Source organism: Spathaspora passalidarum (genome assembly GCF_000223485.1).
Source record: "Spathaspora passalidarum NRRL Y-27907 unplaced genomic scaffold SPAPAscaffold_3, whole genome shotgun sequence".
NCBI lineage: Eukaryota > Fungi > Ascomycota > Pichiomycetes > Serinales > Debaryomycetaceae > Spathaspora > Spathaspora passalidarum.
Window position 1 is genome coordinate 483,351 of NW_006767427.1, and position 17,368 is coordinate 500,718.

Below are 17,368 nucleotides of genomic sequence, written 5' to 3' on the forward strand. Positions count from 1 at the left end.
GTTTTATATCGGTTATTAACTTCAATCCAATTGATATCAGGAATACTTATAGTGGCAGAAGTGTCATATTCTTGCGGGAACTGAACAATTGTATCATTCAAATTTACAATAAAATCATGAAAATTTACATTATAACATCGTACAAAATTTTGATCATCGTTGGTGTCGTATATCACACACCGTATTTTATTCAATGCATTTTCTTGTTTTTTATTGATTATTAGTTTGTTAATTATATTCGTAGTAAAATCATCAAGGTATTTAATCAAGTCGGGATTTCGATTCTTGTATACGATCAAATCAAAGCAATTAACTTCATCATAGATAAAGTCATCGTATATTTTATTATAGTAGAGAATTTGATTGATCCATACAATTAAAAAGTCTTGAAATGTTAACAAGAAATTGTTGATTGTTAGTGGGGGTGGCAGCATTTAATGCTTTTTATCATATGCGCGTGTGTCGGTTGCACGAAACTAAAAATCTGAAGGTGTGATTATTTTGTTTGATACCCAAAAGGGAATTACAGTTCAAAGCTATATAGTTAGGAGAAGTTATTTTTTTTTATATATTCATTGTAAGATTATCCGATATCTATTTTGCACGACTCGTAAAATTAATTGCGAAAATGAAATGAAACTCCTGCTGATTTTTTGGTATTGGTTTGCTATAGTTGTGATGGGGCAACAAATGTATGCTTTTTCCCTGAACAAATGGTAGTGAACTCCGTGGATAGAAGAGATGCTGGAATCGTACATGACAGTGTTAGTTTTTAAATTTTATACGCGTATACTGTTTTGGAAGTTATACAGTGTCATATGATCAAAGTATAAATGTATGGTATATCACACATAACTCTTAAATAATTGCAAATATGAGTATCGGATGTTTATTTCATCCTTAACCGATCTAAATTAGAAGTTATGTGTCTTTAAATTGTCATTTGTTTAGTTATTTTGTTTTACTTTATTAATCAGGGCGATCTTTTTTTTTTTGTTACATATAGGATATAATATACTTATTAGAAAATAGCCATCAAAACAGTCAAAAGTAAACTCAAGGCTGGACTTGCTCTTACCGAGTTAACTCCATCTACAGAATCTGATGTGATAGCTGGAGCGACCAGTTGAGAGCTGGAACTGTAGTAGTTATCACTAGCGGTATAACCATAACCATTATCTGATTCTTGGTTTTCGGAGTAATTTCCAGCAATATCACTATTTGAAATGTTTTCATTGTCATCATCACCAGAATAGTCTGTAGTTTCAGAATCATCTGCACTTACAATAACACCCGAACTTATAGTGGCTAAAGTGGAAAGGTTAGTTGGTCTGTTTTCAACTGATTCCGAATTAGCAGTAACGTTGCTCTCTTGGTTTCCTTGTGTTCCTGCATTGATTTCTGAAGGAGCAGCAGGAGATCCGGAATTTGTAGTATCTGTGTTGATACCAGTAGCAGCACCTGATTCGTTATCTAAGGATTTAGAACTAGAAATGGCGGTAGCATCGGTGTTGGCTCCTGAACCTGCATCACTAGATGGAGAAGCAGCAGCAGAATTCGAAGCGTCGGTATTGGCTCCAGTATTAGCACCAGTGTTGGCTCCAGTGTTGGCTCCTGAACCTGCATCGCTGGATGGAGAAGCAGCAGAGTCGGAACTAGCAGCAGTGGTAGTAGCATCGGTGTTAGCTCCAGTACCTGGGTTACTTGATGAGGAAGCAGCAGAGTCGGAACTAGCTGCGGTGGCGGTGGTAGTAGCGTCGGTGTTGGCTCCAGTGTTAGATCCAGTGTTAGCTCCAGTGTTAGATCCAGTACCTGGGTTACTTGCTGAGGAAGTATCAGAGTCGGTACTAGCTGCAGTAGTAGCTGCAGTAGTAGCATCGGTGTTAGCTCCTGTAGCTGTGGTTGCATCATTATCTGAAGAAACAGTTACATCAAAGTCATTGATATTGACATACGAGGGTTGCCACTTGACCTCAGTTGTACCATCGATCAAACCTTCCGATTGATCACAAATGTATTGGTTCGTATATTTCACAGTAGGAGATTCCCCATTGACGATAGACATAAGTCCATCAATGAATACACGATTGCCATTTGGAATGTTGGAGTAGGTTACCATGAATGATGAATCATTGCAATAAGACGTGGATGTAGAAAGCAAATCAGCAGATTCCGGAAAATACCAATCATTTAATGAGTTTGACATAGCTGCATGGACAGACGAGCAATCAATTATACTTGAACCGTCCGTAATTGTCATACCTATTGTACCGGAAGATAACCCTTGGGCACATTCACCAGATAAAACATAAATCTGCGCTTCATTCTTGTTAGGAATGATACGTGCACCATACATAGTTCCATTAGGATCAGTTTGGGTATCTGGTTCGAATGTAGCTTCGGTGGAAAGGATATTATCGCCGTCACTAAAGGAAACCGTGTTTGACCCACCTTCAAAAAAATTAGCACAGTACACATCGGAACCTAATGCTGAACCTCCTACATTGAAAGTAACTGGTAAGGTTAATGTTCCGGTAGTTAAGGTCAGATCTTGGATAGTATCCAATATGGTACATTTCAATTCAGAAGTCAGCAGCAAGATACTACCTGGTGCAAAAATACAAGTGGCATAATTTGTTAATCCTGAACTTAATTCAACAGATTCTTCGTTTGTGGTGAACTTGAATACACATGGCATGGTTAAGGTGAAAGTATCACCTCCATGCATAGATGATCCGTCAATTTTCCATCCTAATTTTGCTTTCCAGCTAGGGAAATAAGGACCAGCAAATGGATAACCACCTCCATTTTGCCACTCCAATGAGTTGAAGGAGGTAAAGACCCCACTTATTTGTTGAGCTGAAGCAAATGTTATTAATACTGGTAAAAGTATCACCGATAAAATCATTTTCATTGGGTTCAATAGGGTGAAGAAATATCTGGTGCAAATAAATGGGAAACCGGTGGGCTTTTTATCTTTGCCAGAGACTCAACACTTTGGCTCGTTTGCAACTTCGGTAAACATTGTTTAAGAAAAATAAACTGATGAACTGTTGCAGAAACTGAAAAAAAAATATTTCATAATTATCTATTCGTCTAGCGATCTGCACTACAATCGCTCTTTTGTTGACGAGCTTCCTTGAATGAAATAGTTGATATTCTTTTTAAGATCCCTTGATCTGGAGAATGTTACAAAGGTCCTGATCGAATTCATATATTTAATTTTGAGCGAAAGTGCCTAAATTAGCTATATTTGCATACACTAACGACATCTAAAGTTTTAATTAGACCTCAATCTTGTGTCCATTAGCAATTCTCTGAACAATAATTTGACAGGGCGGACAAGGGTTTATTCTCTCTCCTAAATAATTTTAGAACATTTTTTTTTTCTTTGCCATAATAAAGATGCATGCAGATGCAGGATCATCGTCTGAACCACAGAAAACTCACTTATCATATATACGATTTAATGGTGAGATTGTTAACGTGCTGGCAAATAATTATGTACAGATATGCTTTGTCACCATCTCATATGAGCTTCATCAGTTCGCTTTTTTTTATTCATAAGTAAGTTCACATAACTTAGTTGTGGTTCCTCATTATATAGACCTGACAAATAAACAGCCGAATATTGTAGCTGCATGCTTTTGCTTAAACTTGCATAACCGAGCTATTTTCCATAAATGTTAGATTTCATGGATTATGATTTGAGGAGAGAGAAATTTCAGATCTAGAAAAGCGAAACTTCTACCCCATCTCAATTACACAAAGTTCTTCGTAAGGGAAATAATTCCTATCCTGGAAACATCGCTTAGATGTGAATTATTTCAATAGCCTCCCCGTGTGCTCTTTCCAGATAATTAACGCGTGATTATTTACCCTCAAAACAACAAGTTTTGAAAGATAGTTTTGCAATACCGTCTTAAATAACAATTAAAATAAACATTGTAATTTTTAAGTCTAATATATACACTTTTATAGCGGGGATCCATTGCAATATATTATCTGTAATCATATATAAGAAGGCAAAATCACCACTTTATTGTGAATTTAATACTTTATAGGACGATAGCAATCTGTAGCGTGATACTGAATGCTAGAATACGGCACTGTAGAATTAGATAGTCTGTTTCTTATGTTCAGAGTTGAAAGAGGATTAAGCCTCAAACTGCTTTTTCTTAGTTGAAACTTTGCGTACCCAACGGGGGGAAAACTACTATAATTCTCACCTAAACTTGCAGATAGTTACATGTTCCTTGCCACTAAAATACGTTTTTAGTTGTATTGGTGGCTAAATCTGCAGTAATGAATATTATTGTATTGTTTGAACTATTAACTATATCAAACAGTTTATATAAAACCTTCATTTAACGATTTAATGAAATTATTAGAGAACCATAATTAGTTGAGCCCAATTGAATCACATTTCTTTCTTTCATAGTGTTATTATTCTTTTGGGTTTATTCTTTTGATGGTTAATTTCTAGGGAAATCTTATTTCACAATTTTAGTATTTGAACATTAAAAGATAGAAAACTTAGGTAAGCACATACAAGCTTGTATGAGTATAATTCTGGATAGAGTCCTATAAAATTCAAAGTAGTACAAATGACCTTTTAAAAGCATTGATATTGTAATAGTGCATACAATTGTGGCATAGTAAAGACAAACAAACCATTTCCTAATAACTATGTCTTTACACGACCGGTTTGGGGGTTTATACCAAGAATTATTCAACCTCATAGAAAGGAATGATCAGAATTATACCATACTGGGTTGTTTCTAAATAGTATCATGTTTTCAAATATGCAGTATATCGAATTTAATACTAAATTCCAATCTTAACCCTTATAAAAGAATTATGGCTTTGACTAAATGAACAATACACAGAAATACTGCAAGTATTTCGGCATCAAAGGGCAAATAAATATCTCTATAAGTTTTCCATTTTGGCCAACCATCAATAATGTTCTTCGCTCCAACTTGTTCAATACTTCTACAAATAGATTCAAAGAAAATTAAAGTAATTGTTAATTCATAAAACAAATATGTAAAAATTTGATTGGGTACAATCACATTAAAGTAGCCAGGTTAAGGAAATAGCTAAACAGAGTAAAACGTCGATGGAAGAAACGATCGAGTTGGCTGAGGATACTTTCTCTTCAGATCTTCCTCTGGAAGCTAAGGTTCTGTTCACACCAGGAGGTGGGAATGCCTCAATATCTTGCTTTCCGTTACTGAAATCTGTCTGTGCTAAGGATACTTCCTTGTCGTCTAAATCAACCACGAAATATATGCTTCTTAATACATCCATTCCCAAAATTAAGTCATCGTTATCATCCTCAAATTTGATCATAAAACCACATCCTTCATCTGTGCTATTATGTACTTTCTTATAAACCAAGTCTTTTACCGGAACTGTGATTGTCTTACCATCAAACTTAATCTCAAACTTTAGATTTTCTATTTGAGAGCAATCAAGAGAACCAAAGAAGCTTACAGAATCTTCATATTCAGATCCTTCTATTCGTTCAAGCAATGTATCTGAAAACAGCTTGGGGAATCGTGATATAGCTGTTCCTGTATCCAAAAGAAATGCTGATTCAGAAATACCTCCAGACACTTTGGTACCATTCATGTTGATATCTATTCCCGAAACATTTACTTTAATATGTGGCTCAGTTTCGTCATATACAATGGGAACCGTTTGTAAGTCACCTAAATATTTCGAATGATCAACTGCTCCAAATAGAACTGATCCTTTTTTATTAGGTTTATTCAAGAATATTGAGTATGCACTTCTATTAGTTATCCCCTGATTTGTCAATTCCACAGGAAGAGACTGGCCAGTCGAATTTGCCTCTGGGAAACTTATCCCTAAGACCCCAATATCCAGTGAACTTAGGTTAGCAATTCCAAATTCAAATCGTTTAACTATCACATCATTACCAAGAGAAATATCATCGTTACCATAGATACCTGAGCCGTATGTCATATCTAAGTAAGACTGGAAAAAGTGTTGTTCTTTAGTAGTAAAAGTATTAGACTTCTCAGATGAGAATGTGCCCTGAGCTTTACAATTTGGAGCATCATTAGAAACGGTGCTTGCAATACAATAAACATCGGAGTTCATGACCCATAATCTGCTCGAACCTGTGTCAACATTTACTTTAACTTTATCTCTGTTTGATCCGATTCGAAGTTCAGTCAACATTTGGGTTTGCTTGTCGTCTTTTAAGGGAATATTTACAGCATCTCTTTTTCCAAACACATCTCTGGAGACAGTACTAGGTTGTATTTCTAAACTAAAATATCCCGGTGACACAGCTGCAAATACTGCTCCACATAAAACCCACTGTAATAGCAAAAGTTTGAGCATTCCTTAAGTTTTCTTTTATAGTTGTATATTCAACATGTTATTGAAAGCATCAAATGAAAGAAAATCTATGCAATTTATATTGCAACTGATATATATGGTCAGGTCATTTGGATCATCTAAAGTCATCTTGGCTGCATGGTTTAGTTACAAAAGAATATTTCGGATGCTAAAAAATAATATGCAAACATATGACCAATTCGAAAAATGGAATAGAAAAACAGCATATATGAACTAGGTTTTTGTTTGTCCTCTGAGAGCTTTGTCCCCGGCTGATGTTGGGGTTTATTAAACATAGAAGGTATCATGAAATACAAATCATAGAAGGTAATGCCAGGCTATGTAGATGCATTTAAGTATTGTTGATACAAGCGATCCACAATTAGGATCTGACAGAAAAAAATATCCTTTGATGTGATGACGTAATTGGGTCATTTACTCGATCTTCTCTTTATCATCCCCAGCATCTAATTCAAGATACAGGAACATGATGCATTCCTTGTTAATATAATTAAATACCAATCTTGGCCTTTATCAAATAATTATGACATTGACTAAATGAACAATACATGGAAATACTTGCAGTATTTCTGTATCAAAGGGCGAATAAGTATCTCTACAACAAGTTTTGCATTATGGCCGACCATCAATAACGTCCTTCGCTCCAACTTGTTCAATACTTCTACAAATAAATTCATTCGAAAATTAAAGTAATTACTAATTCATAAAACAAATATGTAAAAAAATCAGCCTGGGTACAATCACATTAAAGTGACCAAGTCAACAAAATAGCTAAACAGAGTAAAACGTCGATGGAAGAAACGATCGAGTTGGCTGAGGATTCTTTCTCTTCAGGTGTGTCTGAAGGTTCCTGGTGTTCAGGTGTGGCTGAGGGTTCCTGGTGTTCAGATTTACCCTTAGAAGCTAAGGTTCTGTTCACACCAGGAGGTGGGAATACCTCAATATCTTGCTTTCCTTGACTGAAATCTGTCTGTGCTAAGGATACTTCCTTGTCACCTAAATCAACCACGAAATATATGCTTCTTAATACATCCATTCCCAAAATTAAGCTATTATCATTAAAAACGATCAGAAAAACACATCCATCATCGGTGCTGTCATGTACTTCCTCATAACCTAAGCTTTTTGCCGGAACTGTGATTGTCTTACCATCAAATTTAATCTCAAACTTTAGATTTTCTAGTTGAGAGCAATCAAGAGAACCAAATAAGCTTTGAGATTCGATATATTCAGATCCTTTTATTTGTCCCAACAATGTGTCTAAAAACAGCTTGGGGAATTGTGATACAGCTGTTCCTGTATCCAAAACAAATGCTGATTCGGAAACACCTCCAGACACTTTGGCATCATTCATATTAATGTCTATTCCCAAAACATTTACTTTAATATCTGGGTCAGTTTCGTCATATACAATGGGAACCGTTTGTAAGTCACCTAAATATTTCGAATGATCAACTGCTCCAAATAGAACTGATCCTTTTTTATTAGCTTCATTCAAGAATATTGAATATGCACTTCTATTGGTTATCCCCTGATTTGTCAATTCCACAGGAAGAGACTCGCCCATCAAATTTTCCTGTGGGAAACTTATCCCTAAGATTCCGAAATCCAGCGAAGTTCCATTAGCGAGTCCAAAACCAAACCCTTTAATATCGACATCATTACCAAGAGAAATGTCATCTTTAACATAAAATCCATCTGCAGATTCTTTATCTTCGTATTCCATGTGAAATGGTTCCTCTGTTTTATTGAAAGTTTCAGACCCCTGAAATGAAAATGTTCCATGAGCCTTACAATCTGTGACTTTGCCGGTAAGTGGGCTTGTCTTACACTCAACATCAGGATCCATGACCCATAATACGCTTGAACCTGTGTCAACAACTACTTCAACTTTATCTCTGTTTGAACCGATTTGAAGTTCAGTCAACATCAGGGATTGCTTGTCGTCTTTTAAGGAAATATCTACAGCATCTCTTTTTCCAAACCCATTTTTGGAGACATGACTCGTACGTATTTCTAAACTAAAATATCCCGGTGACACAGCTGCAAATGCTGTTCCACATAAAACCCACTGTAATAGCAAAAGTTTGAGCATTCCTTAAGTTTTCTTTTATAGTTGTCTATTCAAAATCATATCGAAAGCATCAAATGAATGAAAAATCTACCCCATTTATATAACGGTTGATATAAATAATCAGACCACCTTGCTCGTTGTTGTATCTAAAATCATCTTGACTGCCCAGACAAGATGCAAAAAGAAAAAAATAAGGTTGTCATATAGTCATGACAAATAACTTGTTTACTAATACCCCACAACACCGATTTGGAATTATACCAAGGATTATTTAACCTTATGAAAAAAGAATGTTCATAATCATAATATGTGTGAGAACATGGGGTATTATACTTTAAAATTGGATTGATTGACGAATTAAACTCGCTTAGTTAATACTGTAAACTAGTCAATTATCTCCCCAATTTTATAATTTATATATTCTTCCTTATGGAAATTAGCCTGAGAAATAAATACATTTAAGATTAAACTAGAAAGCAATTATAAGTGTAAATTACTAGAGTTGACTTTCAGGTCACAAAATTCTATCCTTTATTATAGTCGTTTTCCTTATATTCGTAGTTTAGTCGAATATTATCTCGATACGAAGAATCGGGGTCAAACCACCATTCTATAGGATTAAGAAAATAAAAAAAAAGTTACACTATAGAATAAACTGAAGTAAACTCAATATCAGTCATATGACTAAACAACAATGGTGAATACATATTCCGTATGATCTATATAGTAAAGCATTCCTAGATCTATCGCTACGACATTAAGAATAAAATAACATTATTTTATTTCTTATATTATTGCGTATCGGGCAGAATATAATCTCTTAGTCGATCAATTTATTAAATTACAAGCTTTTGAACTAATGCATAATTTATTGACTTTAATTTTATTTGTTTTATTTTTTTTTAAAAAAAAAGTTCGGAACACCATTTGATCTTACCAGGAAAAAAAAAATGCAAATTAATGGTAATCTATGTGCATTTTATACTATAACCAGATAAAGCAACTTGGTAAGTTTTTCTATGACTTGGTTCAGATCTCAACAGATACTTTGAAAGTTGTATCCAAATTCGAGAAAGATAACAACAAAACTAAAGTAATAATAATGAAATAAATGAAAAATTAAAAAAACAAATTAAGAGCACTTTTTTGAAACCGAAAGTCGACCTGAACCTAGAATTGTGCTATGTTTATGATTTTGATGACTTGAAGTTTTCAGATGATGATAAGTGGTTCTCTCCTTGACTGGAAGCAGATGTTGACGAACCTTCAATAACTAAGTCACTGCTCTGTGGAGGTGGCCCAAGAGGAGGGTTGAATTCATTTGATTGATCATTTCCAACGTTGGTGTCACCATTGGCAACTACTCCAGGTGGTGGACCATTTGGTGCTCTATATAAATCACCTATACTTTCATTAGAATCATTGTCATTGGAGCCTTGTAAAGTTGTAGGTAAAGTAGTGGCTGCGCCAGCACCAACTGTGCTAGGCACTCTTTGATGAGATTCGGGTGGATGAGGTATAGGTGCTTTTGCATTTGGATTAGGATGGTATTGACCAGTATTGTCATAGTATCCCATGTCATATTCATTGGCCGTGGCTGTATATGCGGGAACATAAGCACCTGGCAAGTCGGGGTCTCTTAAATGATCTGGCTGTTGATATTGATTCTGAGATTGTCTATATGAAGGGGGTGTCATCCAGCTAGTTCCATATATGGGTTGTGCACCTTGGCGCGCCCTTCGTTTGTTTATTCTCATGGTTCCAAGCAATACTATAGCTATAATCACAATAAAGATTGCGAAAAAGGCCCACCGAGTCGCCCCTGTAATAGCCAACCCGTCTAAATTGTCACGTTTAACTAATGACCCCCCTATTACTTCATAATTTACAATACTCATTTAGCAATTTGCTTCAATTTGTTGTTTTTTAAATTAAGTATAATGTGATAAATCTGATGAAATCAAAACTGTTACCAAGAAAAGAATGATAAACAAAAATGTGGTTGTTGGGAAATTTCTGCTGTTTTTCTAGTTTATTTTTTTTCTTTCTTTTTCCTTTTTCTTATTCAGTATTTCTGAAGCCTCGTTTGTATGAATGGCTAAACTTTTCCAAGAAAATCACGTGAACCAAATACACTATGAAACTGGTGTAATTATAGGCTATTGGTATATTTCATACTTTCTATCTTCAAACCATAGAACTTTATATACTGAAACTAAAGAGAAGCGAGAAGCAAGGGAAGAAATTGAACAAAGTTTAAAACTACGTAATGATTATCATTGATCTTGGTTATCTGGTACTGATTCAATTGCATCATGGGGCTTAGATCGGATATAACGGATTTAAGATCCGGGCTGTGTTCCGCTTCTTATTCTATTCTACGTCACACACCACACACACACACACAAATAAATCTTAAATTAATGTTGATTTAACAAGGCAAATTGGTAAATGTTTACAGGTATGACGAAACTTTAATGCTTTTATCATTTTATGAAATATTTTCTAGTGAACCCTAGGTAAACAGTGAGATATTTTTTTGTTGTAAATTTTGAGAACATGATTTCAAGGTGAATCGTATCACATCAAACACACCACAAAAGTCGAAACAACCATGAGTTGCATCTATATTATTGATAGCAATACAAAGTATGTAGATATAATTGAGTGTTTATTGTATTGTTCACCTATTAACAAACTTGTAGAACCAAGTTGGAAATTTTGGAACAAATTTGGCAGCAAATTCATCAAAATATTAGTAACTATCAACCTGTTACTATAGTTCTTTACAAAACACAATCTAATCCATCATCAAAAACCCAATATAGAAAGACACAAACATATACCCAATTTTCTTCCAACATAGCAGAAATACAGAAATTTGCTGCCCTTGTTAAAACCATTAGAATACTATATCAGCATGCAAAGAATGGAAACCACACAACGGTAAGAGATATTTACTACCATGACGTGGAGCTATTCAGTAGAAATCAGACCAATTGCACCAGATTGCTTGAACTTATAGTCGAAGACTCTCTACAATGGTCTCTTGAGAAAGATTTGAATATTCGGCCCTCTCAAAAGGGAATGATGTACGCAGATTGGAACAATAGTTTGCATACAACAGAGCCGATTTTAATCCCAGTTAATTACCAACACCTTTTTAGTAAGGAAATCACAGATAACCAAAAGTTACTAATAATAGTAATAGAGAAAGATGCAGTATTTCAATCTTTTTGCCAGTATTTGAAATCACACAATACATTTCAAAACTTTGTTGTGATTACTGGAAAGGGTTTCCCCGACCGATTAACAATGAGGTTTCTAGCTTGGCTTACAGAATCATTTTCTAGCTTGACCATAGGTTTTTTTGATTCTGATGTGTATGGTCTTAGAATCTGTCAGCAATATCAAAAATGTGGCAGCAATTTAATATTTGGAGGTGTATTCTTATTGGAAACAAATATTCGCAATCACCTTCCGATTACTACGCGTGACATAAAGCTAATGATGAATCTACTAAATGAATTATCGGAAAAAGGTAACCAAGAAAAAGATAACCTTTTTGAAACATATAAAAGGGAACTAACAAGAGGATTAACCCTATTTAGAAAAGCCGAGATGAATGTGTTGAAATTTGCAACCGAACTTAACTACTACATAAATGAAAAATCTCGTCAGTCACAATAAAAGTTTTTTTTTCTTGTTAGTGATGTCACGTGCCGTGCATTTATGTAACAATGTTGAATGCTGAAAAACAATTGGATCAAAAATTAGTCAGTATACACATTTTGAAAATTTCACTGGAGAAAATAACCCCGAAAAAAAAAAAAATCTCGCCGTTTCCTTTCCCAACGTTTAACGTGCTTTTCTTTCAATTGTTTAATTAACAAAAGCTTAATTGCCAGTTCTACAATGTCTTACACTACCCGTCAAGTTGCTGCTGCTAATACCTTAGACCACAAGGTCTATTTGGAAAAGGATGGTAAGCCAATCTCTCCATTTCATGACATTCCATTATACGCCAATGAAGAAAAGACTATCTTGAACATGATTGTCGAAGTTCCAAGATGGACCAACGCTAAGATGGAAATCTCCAAGGAATTGAAATTGAACCCAATTATTCAAGATACCAAGAAAGGTAAATTGAGATTTGTTCGTAACTGTTTCCCTCACCATGGTTACATTCACAACTATGGTGCTTTCCCTCAAACCTGGGAAGATCCAAACCAAATCCACCCTGAAACTAAGGCCAAGGGTGACAATGATCCATTAGATGTTTGTGAAATTGGTGAAAAGGTCGCTACTGTCGGTGAAGTTAAACAAGTTAAGGTTTTGGGTGTCATGGCTCTTTTAGATGAAGGTGAAACTGATTGGAAGGTTATTGTTATTGATGTCAATGACCCATTAGCTCCAAAGTTGAACGATATTGAAGATGTTGAAACTCACTTGCCAGGTTTATTGAGAGCCACTAATGAATGGTTCAGAATTTACAAGATTCCAGATGGTAAGCCAGAAAACCAATTCGCCTTCTCTGGTGAATGTAAGAACAAGAAATACGCTGAAGAAATTATTGTTGAATGTGCTGAAGCTTGGGAAAAATTAATCAAGGGTGAATCCGTTGACTCTAAGGGTATTGATTTAACCAACACTACTTTAGAAACCACACCTACCTTTTCTGCTTCTGCCGTTTCAGAAATTCCAGCTGCTTCTCCAGCCCCTGCTGCTCCAATTGACAAATCCATTGACAAATGGTTCTTCATCTCTGGTGCTCACTAATTGCATACGATTTCAGTATTTTCTGGTATCTAAATATATCATGATATGTGTTGCAAACAAGAAATTCTTGGTAAATATTAAGTAGCTAGTGTTACCAATATATAAACTCGTGAGTTCTATTTGAAATCCTGACTCTTTGTAAAGTAATCACATGACAAATGTGGTAAATTGCGATCTAAAAATAGCTACTACTACTGCCCCCTGTTTGCTTCTCACTTAAGAATTTAGTTATCTTCCATTACTCCATGCTTGCTAACATTCCAAGCTTCCCATTGATTTCTCATGATCCGGCTTTATTCGCTTGTAATAATTATCAATTTTGTAACTCCGAAAAAAACAATGATTTGATTAATCATGATTTGTAAGCATTAGTAATTATAACTGGGTTATAACTAACAATTGATTCTCCATTTTAGTAATATTCATAATGGTATCTGCCATTCTTAACAACCTTAGAATGCGTGATAGGATGAAAAGGTGAAACTAATTCCGAATACTATTGGGCCATTTAATATGGATTGGGTTCCAACCCCGAAGATCTTAATCCAGAAGATCTTAACCCAGACGATTTTTTTTTTAATCCAAAAGTTTTTAAGATGGAATGATGTTTATTAGGTACAAGAAGCTCATAACCCTTGCACTTCCTTGGATTGGGTTTCCCCAGATTAGATCCTCTACTGTACGAGGGGCTATAGTCAATTAGTATGAAAAAAAAAAACAAACTTGATATGTATCTACCTGCAGGAATATAACCGAGAGGTACCGGGTCGGAGAGTTTCCAAAAAATCGAACATCCGACCAAACATCGAGGATAAAGTTTTAGAGACAGCCGCATATAAATTCTCCCAGATATGATAAGTTATTAACATTTTTTTTAGATAATTTTCAAATTCAAACATGACTACAAACAAAAAGAAAGTTATCATCATTGGTGCCTCATATGGAGGAATATTGGCACTCAAAACCCTCCTTTCCACTAAGAAATGTCACACCAAAGATATATCATTAGATATTACAATTATTGCTCCTAATGATCATACCTATTTCAACATCGCATCTCCTAGATTATTGACAGAATTGAATTTAGCTTCAAAGGTTGTTTTCAAAATTAAAGATGTAATTGAGAAATTATCCAGAGGTACTGAGCACACCGTTGGATTTGTTCAAGGCTCAGTGCAAAAGGTTGACTTGGATGACAAGAGTTTGACTATTTTGAACTCAGATAGAACTTTTAATTATGACAACTTAATCATTGCCAGTGGAACTAGGACTGATTTCCCTGGTTTCAAATTAGATAACCAAAAAGATCAAACTTATTCCATTGAAGCTATTAAAATCCTTTCCAAGCAAATTGAAGATGCCAAGAGTATTGCAATTATCGGTGGTGGTAGTACTGGAGTAGAAGTAGCTGGTGAATTGGGTTACAAATATGGAAAACAAAAGGAAGAGATCGTTTTGTATACTGGTGCTCTGCGTCCATTACCAACGTTGCCAGAGAACCAATCCCTGAAAGCTACTACTAAGTTAGAGCGTCTTGGAGTCACCATCGTGAATGACAAAGTTAATGTCAGGGAAAATTCAGTTGAACTTGCTAATGGTTCTATTGTCAAATACTCTTTGGTTATTACAGCTTATAAACATATTCCAAACACCGAATTTCTTCCCGCCAATGTGTTGAATAAAACCGGTTATGTAATCACAGACAGCCACTTGAGACTTAAGCAACATCCAGAAGTGATCTGTGTTGGTGATGCTTTGGAAATTGGCCAACGTTCAGTTGTAGATTTGGTATATGGTCAAAAATCTGTTATCGAATCAACTATACAAGTTGAGGTCTTTGGTAACGCTTCTAAACCAAAATCTTACGAAGCCCCAAAATCAACTACAATGGTGGTCCCAATTGGTAAAGAAGGTGGTGTTGGTTTAGCATTTGGTTGGAATGTTCCTAATTTCTTGGTTTCGATTTTGAAAGCAAAGGATTTCATGATCTCTAAAGCTGGAGATAATTTGACCTAATACAGTAAGATTAATATAGATTTAACCACTTTATGCTAATATATACATACATACAATTTTTATAGATTGACCCATGATCCTTCTAATTAATTCAAAAAAGAAGTAACTGAGGTGACTCGATTGAGTAGAACAATGTATTTAAAGAATCCGGAGCAGATTTGCGCAATTGATTGTATGTCTAGTTGTTCTTGATATACTGACGCGTTACCGCATAAAAGAAAAAAAAAGTTGAGTTCTTCATTGTATCTCAAATACTTGCTAGACACTTGATTACAATTACATACATTCATGGATGACTGGAAACAGCTTGGGCCCAATAATCTTGATAGTTCCATTAATTTTCCGATACTTTCTTCAGCTTACTCCGAGCAAGGAAAATCAATAGCAGATCTACTTTATTCACATGATGCGTTTACTCACTCAGATATTTCAAAGTTGGTGGACCGGCCACTTCGAGAGGTAGATGACTATTACAAATCTCTTGAAGATGATCTTCTACCAACACCAACTAGCATTCCCTTTGATGAGCAGATGATAAGTACGGGTTTACCATGCATAGACGAAGAATTAGGAGGCGGTATCCCAGTTGGAGAAGTCGTTGAAGTTTTTGGTGCCAGTGGCTGTGGGAAATCTCACTTTTTGTATCAATTACTACTACAGTGTCAAAAGACATTTCCAGAGAGTACAAGTGTTCATATAGCAACCGAATCATTTTTGGAAACCAAAAGAATAGCAGATATATCTTCTGGCCTTGAAAGATCAGGAGTTCCAGTGGAAATGGCAAATATTTCTTATATTTACTGCCATGATTTAGTGAGCCAAGATCACATATTGTATACCCAATTACCAATACTATTGGCTCAAGAAAAGGGCAAAACAAAACTAGTTATTATTGATTCAATCGCGCAACATTTTAGAAGAGAAGATTGTATTTCTAATTCGTTTTATCTAAAGCAAAAACTCGGAGCCCAAGAGAATGAGATTGGTCAGGACCGTGATTTTCAAGAAATTAAGTTAGATCAAATTGACCAGTTGAAAAAAGTTCAAAAAGCTCCCAAGTATGCTACACGTTCCACCAAAATGCAGTATCTATGTCATTTGTATCAGCATTTGTCTCGAATTGCAAAACAATTTAATGTTGCAGTAGTTCTTGTGAATCAAGTCAGTGACCATACCTTGGATCCACTAAAGGATAGCCAAGATGTACATGAAGATGATTTAGCAAGCCCATTGAACCTAGATTTTCAGACCATAATTGGAGCAGGGTGGGATACAAAATTGATTTATAATTACTTGCCATCGAATCGAGTAGAACTAGATCAACGTGAATTAGAGGCATTAGACTATGAATTATTGACTTCCCTGGGAAATAATAGTACCAACAAGAAGCGAAGGATAACACATAGTGCAAATACTGGTTCTCTGAATTCTTCAAATAGTACAGGATTGACCGACGGGCTTGAAGATCAAATACAATACCAGCAGGAGCTAATAGCTAAATCATATACACTCAAGAGAATGTCTACCAAGAAACTTGTACCTACATTAGGATACTCGTGGTCCAAGAGAATAAGGACAAGAATTATGTTGATGAAATCGTATAAACCAATAGTGAAGGATAAAAGAGAGGATAATAGTCAGATAGAACAGAATAATCCAGAAGGTTTGACCTCTACTCAAGCGAACCAAGATTTTAATTCAAATGGTAAAAGGAAGGCAGAAGAATTGACAGCTACACTGTTAATCAAGGGATGGCAAGTTCAAAGATTTATCAAAGTAGTTTCATCAACACATAATCCTAATGCAATTGGTTTAAATAAATATCCTTTCAGTATAGTTAATGACGGATTAATACAAATTTAATTACCTCAATTGGATCTAAAGTTGTCTCTTTGTATGCGATTGTTACATATCTGAAGCACCCCCTCCCCCAACCCCATTATAGAAAAAAAAAAAGAAATCATACTTGTACAGTCTGCAAAAAAAAAAACGTGGTCGTGCACTGCATGAAACGAATTTGTACATCTTCGCGTTAATTCACAAAACAACATCACCCGGGAAAAAACCCTTCTAAAAAACACAAAAGAAAACTTCACGTGGAAG

General features: G+C 35.2%; 8 protein-coding genes across 8 annotated transcripts in view; 5 read left to right on the forward strand and 3 right to left on the reverse strand. All coding sequences in view use genetic code 12, as the record gives it.

Moving 5' to 3' along the window:
* Positions 1 to 17,368, forward strand: part of MIT1 (mannosylinositol phosphorylceramide synthase catalytic subunit) — a gene marked incomplete at both ends in the record, with an annotated part of 145,983 nt that overhangs the window by 84,785 nt on the left and 43,830 nt on the right. Inside the window, 2 exons of the mRNA XM_007374305.1 lie at positions 2,555 to 2,565; positions 14,322 to 14,347. The remainder of the gene's footprint in view (positions 1 to 2,554; positions 2,566 to 14,321; positions 14,348 to 17,368) is intronic.
* SPAPADRAFT_49824 (uncharacterized protein) lies at positions 1,022 to 2,914 on the reverse strand (the record flags this gene model as incomplete). Its single annotated transcript, XM_007374345.1, has 1 exon — positions 1,022 to 2,914. The coding sequence occupies one exon, from the start codon at positions 2,912 to 2,914 to the stop codon at positions 1,022 to 1,024; it is 1,893 nt and encodes a 630-aa protein (XP_007374407.1).
* SPAPADRAFT_150243 (pepsin-like aspartic protease) lies at positions 4,782 to 12,290 on the reverse strand (the record flags this gene model as incomplete). Its single annotated transcript, XM_007374346.1, has 2 exons — positions 4,782 to 5,876; positions 7,984 to 12,290. The coding sequence occupies 2 exons, from the start codon at positions 8,489 to 8,491 to the stop codon at positions 5,077 to 5,079; spliced, it is 1,308 nt and encodes a 435-aa protein (XP_007374408.1).
* SPAPADRAFT_60238 (resistance to Congo red protein) lies at positions 9,658 to 10,368 on the reverse strand (the record flags this gene model as incomplete). Its single annotated transcript, XM_007374347.1, has 1 exon — positions 9,658 to 10,368. The coding sequence occupies one exon, from the start codon at positions 10,366 to 10,368 to the stop codon at positions 9,658 to 9,660; it is 711 nt and encodes a 236-aa protein (XP_007374409.1).
* Positions 11,085 to 12,160, forward strand: SPO11 (Spo11p; the record flags this gene model as incomplete). Its single annotated transcript, XM_007374348.1, has 2 exons — positions 11,085 to 11,119; positions 11,230 to 12,160. The coding sequence occupies 2 exons, from the start codon at positions 11,085 to 11,087 to the stop codon at positions 12,158 to 12,160; spliced, it is 966 nt and encodes a 321-aa protein (XP_007374410.1).
* On the forward strand, positions 12,346 to 13,371 carry IPP1 (inorganic diphosphatase; the record flags this gene model as incomplete). The annotated part of the gene is made up of 1 exon (XM_007374349.1): positions 12,346 to 13,371. The coding sequence occupies one exon, from the start codon at positions 12,386 to 12,388 to the stop codon at positions 13,247 to 13,249; it is 864 nt and encodes a 287-aa protein (XP_007374411.1).
* Positions 14,119 to 15,390, forward strand: SPAPADRAFT_60240 (uncharacterized protein; the record flags this gene model as incomplete). The annotated part of the gene is made up of 1 exon (XM_007374350.1): positions 14,119 to 15,390. The coding sequence occupies one exon, from the start codon at positions 14,147 to 14,149 to the stop codon at positions 15,263 to 15,265; it is 1,119 nt and encodes a 372-aa protein (XP_007374412.1).
* RAD57 (putative DNA-dependent ATPase) lies at positions 15,554 to 17,128 on the forward strand (the record flags this gene model as incomplete). Its single annotated transcript, XM_007374351.1, has 2 exons — positions 15,554 to 16,901; positions 16,929 to 17,128. The coding sequence occupies 2 exons, from the start codon at positions 15,554 to 15,556 to the stop codon at positions 17,126 to 17,128; spliced, it is 1,548 nt and encodes a 515-aa protein (XP_007374413.1).